The 15,956-nt window shown below is 41.4% G+C and overlaps 1 protein-coding gene across 9 annotated transcripts in view; it reads left to right on the top strand.

Moving 5' to 3' along the window:
- The window catches only part of POT1 (protection of telomeres 1), a 159,405-nt gene that overhangs the window by 18,093 nt on the left and 125,356 nt on the right, over window positions 1-15,956 (top strand). For 7 of the 9 annotated variants that reach the window (XM_030549168.1, XM_030549170.1, XM_030549169.1 and 4 more), the window contains one exon: window positions 2,147-2,238. In XM_030549168.1, coding sequence (XP_030405028.1) covers window positions 2,147-2,238 — 92 coding nt within the window. Of the gene's footprint in view, window positions 1-1,061; window positions 1,147-2,146; window positions 2,239-15,956 lie in introns of all 9 variants that reach the window. The other 2 variants (XM_030549174.1, XM_030549175.1) reach the window with 1 other exon arrangement.

Here is a 15,956-nt window from a genome sequence, read left to right as displayed (position 1 = left end):
GCTCCATGGTTACTGTGCTGTGGCGTCTGCCAGGGCAATCCAGGGAAAAAGGGTGCAAAATGATTGTCTACCTTTGTTTTCTCGGAGGAAGGAATGAGTGATGACATTTACTCAGAATCACCCGACGCTTTTTTTGCACCATCATGCATTGGGGTCTCAATCCAGAATTCCAATGGGCAGGGGAGACTGCGGAAACTATGGGATAGCTATGGGATAGCTACCCACAGTGCAACGCTCCAGAAATCGACGCTAGCCTCGGACCATGGACGCACACGACCGAATTAATGTCTTAGTGTGGCCACGTGCACTTGACTTTATACAATCTGTTTTACAAAACCGGTTTATGTAAAATTGGAATAATCCCGTAGTGTAGACATACCCTGAGAAGCCCAACTCTCTCAGTTCCTGTGGGGAAAGAATGCAGCTGGGTGTTCCTAAATGCTGCTCAGGGGCTCTAACTCTTGTATTGGACTCTGGCAATTCAGCAGTGGCGTATTATCGCCTAGGCCAACAAGGCCTAGGCCTAGGGTGGCAAATTTGCAGGGGTGGCAAATTTATAATCGCAGCATTTTTATAATCGCAGCATCAGTGATGCTGCGATTCTACCAATCATAGCACGTACTGAAACCACCAATGATGGCATGACGCCATTTAGTAAACATACTCATGAGAATCCTAAACGTTAATAATATGACAGGAAGGAAGAAATTAAGCAGTTCTCAGTTTTGGATCCATGCACGGTCCTGCTCTGTAAGCTAAATCATGCTATACAGACGTGCATTCAAGCGAGGGTCCCCTGTACTTGTAATTTTATTTATAATAAAACTTGTAAATATTCAATTATTTTAATGATATTTAGATTTATTTTAGTTAAAATGAATTTGAAAAAAACTAAAACAAGTTCATATGGGGCCAGGCTGGCAATTTATTATTTATTATTAATTATTTCAGGGCTTAGGGGTGGCAGAATCATTAATCTGCCACTGCAATTCAGTGTCTAAGTTTTGAAGTCTCTCTCGTGGCCCAGAAGAAAATATTTTATTTCTGTCTTCCTCCTTCAGACTTTTTCTCCTCACCCCTATCCTGTCTTCCACTGAAGAATCTCTGCTACTGGACTCCTCTCTGTCTCCTGGTTGTTGCATGAGGGTAGGGAATGGGGTGCTAATCTATTACTCTACCTTTCCAGCCTGAAGGGTTATTTTGTGGTTCTTGTCCTCTACTCTCTCGTTACGTTTACACTACACATCACTTTCAGCAGTGTGTTGTGTACATGTAGCTACATGCCAGAGTGAAAAGCACATTGTGTCCACGCTGCAGCGTGCAGCTAGGTGATCCAGTGAGAAGCTGTAGTGCTGATGCTCCTAGCAGCAGCAGATGAAATTGATGCAGTCATTGTCAGTTTCACTGCTACCTTTTCAGGTCTGAATAGGCATGAAACCTTCCCAGAGGTTGGTTAATTTCACTCTGCTGCAGCTCAGGATATCTGTGGGCCTCAGCAGAGGTGCTGAAGTTCTTTACAGTTTCAAGAAAATAACTGTATTGATTCACACATGGATGGTTATTCTGTAACCAAAACAGCTAGAAATATGTTTTAAAATGAAAGCTTAATTATAGCAGATATTCATACCTAAGTCTCCCAGCTCCCCAGGGAAAACTTCTTGGTACTTACAAGTGGGTGAAAGGACTTTTTTCAAGTCATGGATTGTCTCTATATAAAATAGTGATATAATATATTCTTTGCTAATACAGAGAATTAAATATAACTTGGTAGTGTATTCCATCTCTAACATAAATCATCCAAGTGGAAGCTTTGTCACTTCTGTGTTTAATATACATTGATTCTCTGTACACACTCATTTTAAATTGTGATCAGACACATGAAAAATTTCTATTTCATATAGCCAGTATTGTTTTTATAGCTGCTTTTCTGTGCCTTTTAAAATATTTTGCGTGTGTGTGTGTGTGTGTGTGTGTGTGTGTGTGTATATATATATATATATATATATATATATATATATATATTTTTTCATTATTCAAAGAAAAATATGTACCACGTTGTATAGAAAAATGTTTTTGTAGAGACTTCCTCACCATTTTGGTATAAAAGGGTTGTAGTAATCTTGATTGTTTTTGCTTCTCATTATAGAATCAGAGAATTCATGTTCAAAGACCAGCACCATCAATGTTTTATTCTTTGGAAGGTTGGCAGGCGACTGTGGAAAAGTTGTACATCAAGGGGTAAAACATTTTTATTTCTTCCTCTTTCTGAGAGGCCTTTCTAAAGATCTAGCTTAATTCACTATTCTGTCTAGTTTGTTTGGCCGTCATTTAAAATAGATTTTCAAGAGACATATTGAACCATTGTTAGAAATATTAACTAGAAAGGAAAACATAGTTTTGATTATGTTGATTTCTTATTAGCCAAAAAGTAAACTAAGAACTTGGTTATTTTATATTGTCGTAATACTGTCCTGTTTACCTAGCAAACGAATGGGGCTGAATATTGATGACTCAGAGGCTGCCCAGTTATGAAAATAAGTAATATTTATGTTGTAGTTTGACGTAGATAGTAGATTTCATCACTGAATTGATTTAAATGACACTATCAAGCAAACAGTGTTTTGAAAATGCCTAAAATTGTGTTACTCTTACTATTTCTGCATATATTTGGTGTACCTTACTCTGTATGGATAAAGAATCTAGCAGTAAAATATTCATTCAATATAATACTGATGCCTACCTCTTGTATATAAAACCACATATAGCACTTCCTTCACTGGCTGGCTGCTATCTTCATAATGCAACAGAGTTACAAGTTTGGTTTAATCTCACCAGTGAGATGCATGTTAAGTCAAATCAGCACAAGAGTCTTGTAGTTATGGGCCTAAAGAAGGAAGATAAAACCATTTTAAACAACTAATGTGCTAAATATTGATTAGCTTGGATGATGATGACACTTTAGTAAACTGATTTGAAGATCAGTAGTTAAACTAAAAAAGGAATCTGGTACATAGCCTCGTTTTAATGATTCACTATTTCTGAAGTAAACAATTTAAAGCAAAAGTCCGTGTGGAAATAGCAATGACTTGGGTAACGTGCTCAGCAAGATTCTTTGCATAACTCTGCCACTACATTTTACCACTGTGCTAACCTGTGAGGGCACGTGCATGCATGCGCACACAACCCACCACCCTTAGCCCTTGTCCAGACTAACCCGCGGCATCGGCGGGTTAAAATCGATTGCTCGGGGATCGATATATCGCGTCTAGTCTGGACGCGGTGTATCGATCCCCGAGCGCGCTTACATCGATTCCGGAACTCCATCAATCCGAACGGAGTTCCGGAATCGACACGGAGAGCCGCGGACATCGATGCGGCGCCGTCCAGACTGGTGAGTACCTCGATTTTAGAAATTCGACTTCAGCTACGTTATTCTCGTAGCTGAAGTTGCGTATCTAAAATCGATTTTAATTCCTAGTCTGGACGTGGCCTTAGAGGCGGGTCTGGAAATGGGCAGCTTCAGCCTGTGTTGCTCTGTATTTGTGGAGTGTATGAAATGCATATGTACTGGGCTAGCTCTGCTCTGTTAAAGACCAGCCAGCTTTTTTTTTTTTTAAACTCCGAGCTAAGTTATGACTTAAACTTGGCTCTCAGAAGGAATAAAAAAATAAACTTGTCCTTCTCAAATGAAGCTTTAATACAAAACTATATCAGCTTCAAAGATTCATTCATCAGACCAAGAGGAAGGTGGGATGGAAGCTGCTGGTTTCCAGGGCTACACTGATGGCTTTCAAATTCTTGAGGTCTTGGCACTTTAAACATTCTTAACATGACTAAATTAATGTCACATTTTTTAAAAATTGTATTGTCTTTCTTTTTGTGTATGAGTGAATCTCAGGGGAAGATAATTAAAACGTAGTAATTACCCTATTGCTGCCACAATCATGCCTCATAAGAGATATCTGTTTAGAAAGGACAGCAATTGTCTACAGAACTTATCTGTGAAAGAGGGTATATAAGAACATAAGAATGGCCATACTGGGTCAGGCCAAAGGTCCATCTAGCCCAGTATCCTGTCTGCTGACAGTGGCCAATGCCAGGTGCCCCAGAGGGAGTGAACCTAACAGGTAATGATCAGGTGATCTCTCTTCTGCCATCCATCTCCACCCTCTAATAAACAGAGGATAAGGACACCATTCCTTACCCATCCTGGCTAATAGCCATTAATGGTCTTAACCTCCATGAATTTATCAAGTTCTCTTTTTTTTAAATGCTGTTATAGTCCTAGCCTTCACAACCTCCTCAGGCAAGGAGTTCCACAAGTTGACTCTGCACTGTGTGAAGAAGAACTTCCTTTTATTTGTTTTAAACCTGCTGCCCATTAATTTCATTTGATGGCCCCTAGTTCTTGTATTATGGGAATAAGTAAATAACTTTTCCTTATCTACTTTCTCCACATCACTCATAATTTCATATACCTCTGTCATATCCCTCCTTAGTCTCCTCTTTTCCAAGCTGAAAAGTCCTAGCCTCTTTAATCTCTCCTCATATGGGACCTCTCCAAACCCCTAATCATTTTAGTTGCCCTTCTCTGAACCTTTTCTAGTGCCAGTATATCTTTTTTGAGATGAGGTGACCACACCTGTACGCAGTATTCAAGATGTGGGTGTACCATCGATTTATATAAGGATAATATATTCTCTGTCTTACTATCTATCCGCTTTTTAATGATTCCTAACAACCTGTATGCTTTTTTGACTGCCTCTGCGCACTGCGTGGACATCTTCCGAGAACTATCCACGATGACGCCAAGATCTTTTTCCTGATTTGTTGTAGCTAAATTAGCCCCCATCGTATTGTGTGTATAGTTGGGGTTATTTTTTCCAGTGTGCATTACTTTACATTTATCCACATTAAATTTCATTTTCCATTTTGTTGCCCAATCACTTAGTTTTGTGAGATCTTTTTGAACTTCTTCACAGTCTGCTTTGGTCTTAACTATCTTGAGCAGTTTAATATCATCCACAAACTTTGCCACCTCACTTTTTACCCCTTTCTCTAGATCATTTATGAATAAGTTGAATAGGATTGGTCCTAGGACTGACCCTTGGGGAACACCACTAGTTACCCCTCTCCATTCTGAGAATTTACCATTAATTCCTACCCTTTGTTCCCTCTCTTTTAACCAGTTCTCAATCCATGAAAGGACTTTCCCTTTTATCCCAACTTAATTTATGTAAGAGCCTTTGGTGATGGACCTTGTCAAAGGCTTTCTGGAAATCTAAGTACACTATGTCCACTGGATTCCCCCTTGTCCACATGTTTGTTTGACCCCTTCAAAGAACTCAGACACGATTTCCCTTTACAGAAACCAGGTTGACTTTTGCCCAACAATTTATGTTCTTCTATGTGTCTGGCAATTTTATTCTTTACTATTATTTCAACTAATTTGCCCGGTACTGACATTAGACTTACCTGTCTGTAATTACCGGGATCACCTCTAGAGCCCTTTTTAAATATTGGCGTTACGTTAGCTATCTTCCAGTCGCTGGGTACAAAAGCCGATTTAAAGGACAGGTTACAAATCATAGTTAATAGTTCTGCAATTTCACATTTGAGTTCTTTCAGAACTCTTGGGTGAATGCCATCTGGTCCCGGTGACTTGTTACTGTTAAGTTTATCAATTAATTCCAAAACCTCCTCTAGTGACGCTTCAGTCTGTGACAGTTCCTCAGATTTGTCACCTACGAAAACCGGCTCAGGTATAGGAATCTCCCTAACATCCTCAGCTGTGAACACTGAAGCAAAGAATTTGTTTAGTTTCTCCGCAATGACTGTATCGTCTTTAAGCGCTCCTTTCCTGTCTCCATCATCAAGGGGCCCCACTGGTTGTTTCGCAGGCTTCCTGCTTCTGATGTACTTTAAAAACATTTTGTTATTACCGTTTGAGTGTTTGGCTAGCCGTTCTTCAAACTCCTCTTTGGCTTTTCTTTTACGTTTTTATACTTTATTTGGCAGTGTTTATGCTCCTTTTTACTTACCTCGTTAGGATTTGACTTCCACTTTTTAAAGGAAATCTTTTTATCTCTCACTGCTTCTTTTACATGGTTGTTAAGCCACGGTGGCTCTTTTTTAGTTTTTACTGTGTTTCCTTATTTGGGGTATACATTTAAGTTGGGCCTCTATTATGGTGTCTTTAAAAAGCGCCCAGGCAGCTTGCAGGGATTTCACTTTAGTCACTGTACCTTTTTAATTTCTGTTTAACTAACCCCCTCATTTTTGCATAGTTCCCCTTTGTGAAATTAAATGTCACAGTGTTGGGCTGTTGAGATGTTCTTCCCACCACAGGTATGTTAAATGTTGTTATATTGTGGTCACTATTTCCAAGCGGTCCTGTTATAGTTACCTCTTGGACTAGCGCCTGTCCTCCACTCAAGACTAAATCTAGAGTTGCCTCTCCCCTTGTGGGTTCCCCTACCAGCTGCTCCAAGAAGCTTCCCTTTAAAGAAAGAGACTAATGCAGAAGATATTTTAGAGACTGCACTGCTTGTAGGAAATCTACTGTAATCCACCTGATCAGAAAGAAGTGAACTATGAAATAATAGTTAAAATAAAAAAAGTGAATTCTAGTTCCATCTTTGCATCTCCTCTTATCTGAAAACACTTCCTTTCTGTCTCTGATGTAATCAGATACTTTCAGGTCATTTAGAATCTCTGAGCTAAAAAACCAGGATACCTGCAAATCCTGTTTTCCAAAGCTTGTGGACCCTGATACCTGTTATCAGCCTCCTTGAAAACATCATCTGGTAATTTCCTAAACATGAGACTGATATAATTCAAGTTAAGTAAAGTAATGTGCATTTAAAATACAGTTGAGAACTTAAAATCAAGAGCTTTTTAAAACTGAGCACCTGAAAAGAAGTCTGTGAAAAGATGTTCCATAAAGATAAACTTAAGTTACACGGGAGAAAAATAGTTTTGAAAAATAATCATCTTACTATTTCACACGTTGTTTTTCTCCCAAGTGTGTCATAATTACTACCAACTGCAATGTTTTTCAAGAATGAGTTTTCTTTTTCAGTACCAGATGCCTGAAAACATACAGATAAAAAGAATAAAGCATCCTTCTATTTGAAGCTATAGAAATTCACAAATCTTACATTCTATTTCTGATACAAAATACATTTCAACTTTTCACTGAAGTTTCATTTACACAACAGTTGTTGCTGGATCCTTAAACGTTTCTAGATTGGTTCTTGAAAAGCATTTTAGGAGAAGCTGTCTTGCCGGTAACATTGCTGACACAAGCTTATCTTATTTTTTAAAAAAACCTGTACTTATATTCTGAAGCTTTGTCTAGTGATTCAGGCTCAAATGCTTGTCAGCAACCATGTTTAAAATGATTCCTCATCCACAAATTAACTGGGTTTTTTTATATGCATCTTTTTAAAAATTCAGCATTAAAATCTTTTTGTTTCTTTTAATTGGTCTTACTCTTGAACAGTGCTGCATCATTTATACTCAGTTCAAATTTACAAGGTTTTGGTGAATTCTGTGGATACAGAATTTAGGAGTACATGGTGAGCTTGCAACATCCTGTCCCAATAGGTAAAACCCAGGCATATTGCTCCATTCAAGCTTAGGATCTCGCCTTCTATCAGAGTGCATCTAAGAAGGATGAATTACTGAGGCCTAATATTTCTGAGATAGTGTTTTCTTGGATGAAGCCTTCCAAAAGGTTGTATCAGTAAGATGTGCAAGTAGCTACTTGGATAATTTTCATTGCCCCCAATAGAAATAGTTAAGCAATTTTCTTCATCTCTATGAGACTAGCTTAAAAAAAGATCCATGAATATTCTTTTGGCAGAAATATTGATCTATCACAAATATATCAAATGTAAAGTCCTAGATTAAGGCTAGAAGAAACCATTATGATCATCTAGTTTTACTGCATCTGTAACACAGGTCAAAGAGGCTTAGCAATAATTTCTGAATCGAGCCCATAATTCCATTTGAGCTACAGCATGTTTTTAGAAAGATATCCAATCTTGATTTAAACATTTCAAGTGATGGAGAATCCTCTGCATCTCTAAGTAAGTTACTAGTTACCCTCACTGTTAAAAACTTGTGCCATATTTTTAGTCTGAACTTCTCTAGCTGCGACTTCCAACCGTTAGATCTTGCTATGCTTTTGTCTGTTAAATTAAAGTGCTGTCTACTGTCAGAAATCTCATTCCCATTTAAGTGCTGGCAGACCATGATTGAGTTGCCTCTTAACCTTCTCTTGGATAACTAACTAGACTGAGATGCTTTTATGTTGCTTAAAGGCATGTTTTCCAAGGTAGACCAGTTTTTCAGCAGCCCTTTTTGTGAAATTGAGCTTGATGATACTAATTTGGCCTTTAAGCTGATGAAGGGTCCTTTGGGGCCATTTGGTACATCTGAGCTCAAGGAGGGTACATGGGAGGTCATTTCAGTTGTGATGGTAAAGACTTTGGGTCACAGGGTGATCTTTGTTCCATCTGACACACATTTCAGTGGGTTCTGATGTAATTCAGAGTCTTGTCTAAGTGTTTCTCAGACTGCATGTCTCACTGTTGTAGACTGGCATGCCTAGAGCTTAAAAATCACGTCAAGTCTCATGCAGTTTGGTGCAGAGTAGCTTTAGCTAACAGCCTCAAATCTCTAAGCAGATTTGCAAAGCAATTACATGGCAGTTTGTACAAAGATCGTCAAAGCTGTGTGACATCAAGAAACAAATCCAGGTTCAGATAGTCTTGTTCCAGAGCCGATTCCCCACATCACCAGTGGCTGAGTCCTCTGAAAATTAAAGACCTGGTGGTTTTTGCCCTTACTTGCAGAAATACAAGCTGCAAAACAAGCAGCAAAACAAGGCCCTAAGCAGCAATTAGAAGATCAGAGAGCAGAGCAGCAGCCATTGAACAGTCAATTTCAAATGGCCAGAGTGCACCAGCATCAGTGTTGAAAACTCCCTTGTGACTTGAACCTTCATTATACTTACACCACTTCTAAAATGCGGTGTTGGTTTTTTTTTGTAATTGTTCAGTGTTAATCTGACTGGATGAATTTGAGTTCTGGAAAGAACAGATCTGTGACTCAGCAAGGTTTAATTAAAAAACAAGATGATTATTCTCGATATACAAGCTCCCCTCCTGATAAGATACAGAAGGCAATACAGATCAAAAAGAAAGGAAAATACTTTGATAGCAGTACTTCCTTTCTAAGATCCTGATCTGAAATACTTTTTGGTCTGCAGTAATCCACAGGCTCCAGCAGAGTCTGTTCTGAGAGACAAAGGTCGATATGAGTTAGATATCCCTTGCAGTCTGTCTTTCTTAAAAGCGCAGTACTAAATTCCCACTCAACTTTTGCTCATGTTTATATCATCACTGTACTACAGTACTATGAAGCTGTATTAATCAATTATTTAAAAAAGAAATAGAAAATAGTGGCTAGCCACTAGAGAAACACAGTCAGTTCAACAAGGTTGAGTGCGTTAGCACTGCTTGACAAAGTTACAAACTCTGCAGTTGTAGGCATTCTCAAACCTGGCTTTCTTTTGGCAGCTTTAGCTAACACAAGGGAAGAAATGGTGATAACAGATGACTCCGCTTTTCATTGGCTCCCAATTATAGCGTCCTCCATATCTGCCATAAGTTGGTGGCTGAGCCTTCTAGAAATGGTTAGATATTTTTCTTCTCTTTCTCTTTCTCTCCTTTCTAACTAGAGAAGCGTTTGTTTTTAAAAGTGTAAATAGAAATCTGCTGAATCTAGTGATTTCAGTATACACAGTGTATTCATATGACCTGAAAATCCCATATGCTTTATGTAAATAATTTGATTGTCTATCCAACTGTGATAAAAGTGGGTTTTTTTTTTAAGTCTTATCTATAGGGCAGAAACTTATTTCTATTTTCAAAACTAATGTTATATAGCAGTTCACATTTTTAAAACACTATACAAACATTACCTAACTCTTCATAACACCTCCTTAAGTTGTGTAAATATTAACCCAATTTTTCAGATATAGAAACAGGAACAGAGGCTGTAACTTCCCAAAGGTCCTACCGTAAATCAGTGGCAGAGCTGAGAAAAGACCTCTGCTTTCTATAACCTAAATCAATGGTTCTCAAACTTTAGCAACCCAAGGACCTTCATTTTGATGAAAAAATTTTCATGATCTCCTAAAGCCTCTACTCAGCCCCAGGCCTCGCCTCCCCACTCCATCCCTCCCCCCAAGCCCCCCCCCCACCGTATCCTGTTCCCACTCCACCCCTACCGCTCCTCTTCTCCACCTCTTTCCTCTCCCTCCCCCGAGCATGCCCCATTCCCGCTCCTCGTCCTCCCTCCCAGCACCTCCTGTACAATGCTGAACAATTGTTCCCCAGTGTGCAGGAGGCACTGGGAGGGAGGGGGAGGAGTTGATCAGGAGAGCCCCTGGAGACCCTTGCAGACCCCAGTTTGAGAAATGGTGCCCTAAATCATGCTGACTTTTATAATACAGTGCTGAAAGATTTCTTTTTCTTCGCTTAAATTGTGCATTACTGGTATGAATATTGCGACAGTATTTTGAATGCCATGTTGTACGTTTCCTATTACCACAAGGTATGAGTTGATAACAACTGACAGTGATTTAATGTTCACAGCAAAAAATTCAATTTATTAATCGGCCACGTGTGACTATTTGAGCCTGTACAATGGTAAAGTTTCTTTCCAGTGGAAGACAAGTTCAGTCAGCTATACGGAACTCTAATCCTGAGTCAGCAATGATCACTTGTGCAGCCAGTAATCTAGTAAAATGCTGAAACAGGAGTAATATATACAGGGGTATAGCTTTTTGGTTTAGGGTTGCTTTCACTACTAGGGGAAGAACATAAACAGCACCAGCAGCAGTAAGAGCAGTGATGCACAATATACAACACCTGGTACTGGCAAAATAGCTCAATTTAGCAATGCTTGTATATAGTTAGGGTTTCTTTCAGTTGTTTTGTTTTAGTGTATCAATACACCCCTGGTAAGTGTCAGGCAACATTAATATATGTTAGCAGTATAGAGGCAAGGCATGCTATATTATCTAATCATTTTGACCTATTTTAATTAGCTTTGAATAGGTTTTACGTTTTGTGTGACTTCTACAATACCTTTAAGCAGCAAAACACATATTTTGTTTCCATTTATGATGCTACGTAAAACTCACCATCCCTTGGAATTTTATTGTGGGTTAAGCTCTCTGTTCTCACTTATGTGTTTAGGGAATTTTTGTTAGCAGATCCTTCAATGACCAAATATACCCCCATCATTTAAGCTTGCAGTCTTTTTTTCTGCAGAAAATGTTAAGGTTTAGGATCTTAAATCATTTAAAATAGCATTGTGAGAGACTGCTGAAGTAGCAAAAAGCATTCATGGTGCAGTATTTGGCTAAAAAAGTCAGCTTTAATCAGAAAGCTCTTTTATTTGTTTTAATCAAATAAACACATGAATAAAAGACATGCAGGAAAAGCTTATAGGAGTGCTGTCGATACAAGGTCAAATTGAAAGCAGAAGCTGTTAGACTCCCGTCAGGCTATAAATACGTTAGATTATCAGTCTGAAGCTACTTATGGGATATGGACCACACTGGGGGCAGCTCTGCTGAAAAGTACTGGTGCCAAAACTGGCCTACTGTATAGGAGCTTTAAACTGCCCTGTATTTGTTCAGCAAGATGTCTTATTGCTTCTTTGAGGAGTGTCCCTGTGGGTGTTCCATTTTAGGTGTTTGGGTGCTCCTGCGCTTCTGGGCGGAGATTTGCAAGCAGTGCCCTGGTTGTCTGCACATGCGCAGGAGCCATCTTGTGCCGCTCTGAGCAGTTTCCCAGTATGCACAGCCAACGGCCCCCCAGTTCTTTCTCTACTGCCGTTGGCTTCGATCAGAACAACAGCAGCGCCCTCACAACCTTGCTATTGCTTTAGTTCAACTCTCTCGTAGTTTTATCCTTCTTTATTTACTTCTCTGCCTTTGTTTTTTCCTCTATTGAAACCAAACCAAAAATAAAAAAACAAGTACAGGGGAAAAAAAAAAAACACCCTAAAACCATTTTTCTTTTTTCCCTCCTGAGGCGGCCATCCGCTTCACAGCCCAGAGGCACTTGCAAGGCACTATTCTCATTCCTTCTTTGTAAACAGCCTCTCTTACTTGACTGGTTCTCCAGGTTTTGAATGCTGTCTGACCTCTCCCTCCAACCCAGGTGCTGCTACGGGGGGAGAGAGCTGGGGGGAGTTTGTTCTTGTGCCAGCAGGGTCCTTCATCTTAAATACCCCTGATGTTTACCTAGCTGATGCATTTATAGGGAGCCTTCATTTACTCGGCTAAATAAGACAAGCTTTTCTAGTCTACTTCTATAAGAGAGACTCCATCCTTCTGATCATCTAAGTAGCTCTTCTCTGCACTCATTTCAGTTTGAATTCATCTTTCTTGAACATGAGTAACTGGAATTAAACGCAATATTGCCAATAGCAACAAAGAGTCCTGTGGCACCTTATAGACTAACAGAAGTATTGGCGCATAAGCTTTTGTCATGCATGTAATTTCCAGAGGCAGGTATAAATATGCAGGCAAGAATCAGTCTAGAGATAATGAGGTTATTTCAATCAGGGAAGATGAGGCCCTCTTCTTGCAGTTGAGGTGTGAACACCAAGGGAGGAGAAACTGCTTTTGTAGTTGGCTAACCATTCACTGTCTTTGTTTAATTCTGAGCTGATGGTGTCAAATTTGCAAATGAACTGAAGCTCAGTGATTTCTCTTTGAAGTCTGGTCCTGAAGTTTTTTTGCTGTGGGATGGCAACCTTTAAATCTGCTATTGTGTGTCCAGGGAGATTGAAGTGTTCTCCTACAGGTTTTTGTGTATTGCCATTTCTAATATCTGACTTGTGTCCATTTATCCTTTTACGTAGGCACTGTCCAGTTTGGTCGATATACATACCGGAGGGACATTGCTGGTACATGATGGTGTATATTACATTGGTGGACGTGCAGGTGAATGAACCAGTGATGTTGTGGCTGATCTAGTTAGGTCCTGTGATGGTGTCGCTGGTGTAGATATGTGGGCAGAGTTGGCATTGAGGTTCGTTGCATGGATTGGTTCCTGAGTTAGAGTTACTGTGGTGTGGTGTGTGTTTGTTGGTGAGAATATGCTTAAGGTTGGCGGGATGTCTTTGAGCGAGGACTGGCCTGCCTCCCAAGGCCTGTGAAAGTGAGGGATCATTGTCCAGGATGGGTTGTAGATCACTGATGATGCATTGGAGAAGTTTTAGCCGAGGGTTGTAGGTGATGGCCAGTGGAGTTCTGTTGGTTTCTTTCTTGGGCTTGTCTTGCAGCAGGAGGCTTCTGGGTACACTTCTGGCTCTGTTGATTTTGTTTCCTTATTTCCTCATGCGGATATCATAGTTTTGAGAATGTTTGCTGAAGATCTTGTAGGTGTTGACCTCTGTCTGAGGGATTGGAGCAAACGCGGTTGTACCTCAGCACTTGGCTGTAGATGATGGATCATGTGGTGTGTTCAGGATGGACATTGGAAGCATGAAGGTAGGCATAGTGGTCAGTGGGTTTTCGGTATAGGGTGGTGTTAATGTGGCCGTCACTTATTTGTACCGTGGTGTGTAGGAAGTGGACCTCCTATGTAGATTGGTCCAGGCTAAGTTGATGGTAATATTGCCAGTGACATCTTAACAACGCTTTGTACAATGGTATTAATGCTTCTCTATCTCTGCTGAAAATGCCCCACCTAAACATCCTAGCATTACATTTTTTCCTTTTCCACAGCCACATCACATTGGTGAATCATAGTCACTGACCAGCCTACCCTCTGTGATTGACCAGCACACCCAGTTCTCTTTCTTCCTCTGTTCTCAGCTGAGGAAGCTTCAGCTAATAGCAGACGTTCTTATTATTAGTCCCTATGCTTTCACTTTCTGCTGTTTAAATTTCAAGCCTTTCTATTACTCGATCCTCAGTATCATCCAGTTACTCATGTATAGTAATCTGATCATTCTCTATATTGACGTTGCCACCCAACTTTGTTTCATCATCAGATCTCGTTAGCGCACTCCTACTTCTTGTGCCAAAGTGATTGACAAAAATATTAAATAAAATCAGTCCCAAGGCCAATCCTTGAGGTACTCCACTAGTAACCTTCCTCTAATCCAGGGGTCTCAAACACATGGGCCACATGTGACCCGCGAGGTCCTCGCAGCTCCCCCCCCACCCTCCTCCAGAGTGGCTCCAGCCCGATGCGCACCGGGAGCAGGGCAGGCTCCCTCCCTGCCTGCTTGCCTGCCTGCCCTGCCCCCGTGCCGCTCTGGGAAGCGGCGCAGGGGTGTGTTGATGTTACTTCAGGCACCACTTCCAGCAGCTCCCATTGGCTGTGGTTCCCTATTCCCGGCCAATGGAAGATGCTAGGGGTGGTGCCTGAAGCAGCAGCAACACACACACACCCCGTGCCCCTGCTCCCCGACGTTCCAGCCACTTCCTGGAGTGGCGCAGAGGCAGGGCGGACAGGCAAGCAGGGAACCTGCCCTGCCCCTGGTGCATGCCAGGCCAGAGCCCGCCCCCCGAACCTCTCCTACAGTCAAACCCCCTGCCACACACCCCTCCTGCACCCCAACCCACTGCCCTGAGTTCCCTGCCACACCCTGACCCCCTGCGTACCCTGCACCCTGGCCTCCTGCACCTAAACCCCCTTCCCTGAGCTGCCTGCCGCACCCCTCCTGCACCCCAATCCCCTGCCCTGACCCCCTGCCGCACCCCTCACCCTTCCTGCACCCGACACCCCAACCCACTGCCCTGAGCCCCTCCTGCACCCCACATCCCTCTTGCACCCCGATCCCCTGCTGCACCCCTCAACCCTCCTGTACTCCACACCCCACTGCCCTGAGCCCCTGCCACACCGCACACCCCTCCTGCACCCCCTAGGGGCAGGGAGGGGACGGAGTTGGGGTAGGGATTTTGGGGGAAGGGTTGGAATGGGGGCAGGGAAAGGGTAGGAAGAGGCGGGGTGGAGCTTCACGGAAGGGCTGGAGTGGGGGCAGGGCCAAATATGGTGACGGGAAGGTGTCAGTAATGCGGTCTTTGGACCAATGTACTAGTCCTCATGTGGCCCTCGTGGTCATTTGAGTTTGAAACCCCTACTCTAATCTGACAGTTCTTCCAGCACAACCCATTTCCTTCTCCCATTAGCCAGTTTCTTTCCAACCTGGCAATTTTTGTAGTAATCCCTATCCTCTCTAATTTAACTAATAACTTCCCATGTAGTATCATATCAAATTCTTTACATGCATCTGACGAAGTGGGTATTCACCCACGAAAGCTCATGCTCCAAAACGTCTGTTAGTCTATAAGGTGCCACAGGATTCTTTGCTGCTTTTACAAATTCTTTACTGAAATCCAAATATATTAGCTCTACTATATTTCCCTCATCCAAAACATCATCCAGCTTCTCAAAGAAAGTCTGGCATGCTCTACCTTACATCCTCTTTTCCATTTACGTCAAAGAAATTAATTATTTTTCAAAATTTGTTCGAAAGCCTTTCATGTTCTCTTTTCTGGCCCAGATGACGAGGAAAGAGCAGATCTTCAAATCACTTCAGTATTGACGCCCCTAAAACCATGATTCCCTTGTCTGCTGAATGTGACACTTTCTCCATCCCTTCCAAAAATTTGCGTTAGTCAGCAATGACCCCCATTGGCCCCCAAAAAACAAGCAGAACCTGAAAAATATTCACACTTTCAGGATGGAGACTTGAAGGAAATGCATGAGAGACGGAGTGCATGATAGACAAACTAATAAAATCAGACACTTCATGTTATGGTTACAGGCTAGCTGCACCTTTGTTCCCTTTCTGCTCTCTCTGAATGCACATCTTGGGGCAGGGTTCAACAGCCCTGGGGCCCACTTCTGGTT

The sequence above is a fragment of the Gopherus evgoodei genome, chromosome 1 (genome assembly GCF_007399415.2).
Source record: "Gopherus evgoodei ecotype Sinaloan lineage chromosome 1, rGopEvg1_v1.p, whole genome shotgun sequence".
Lineage (NCBI taxonomy): Eukaryota > Metazoa > Chordata > Testudines > Testudinidae > Gopherus > Gopherus evgoodei.
Note: the sequence above shows the minus strand (reverse complement) of the source record. Positions and strands in the feature narration are given on the sequence as shown.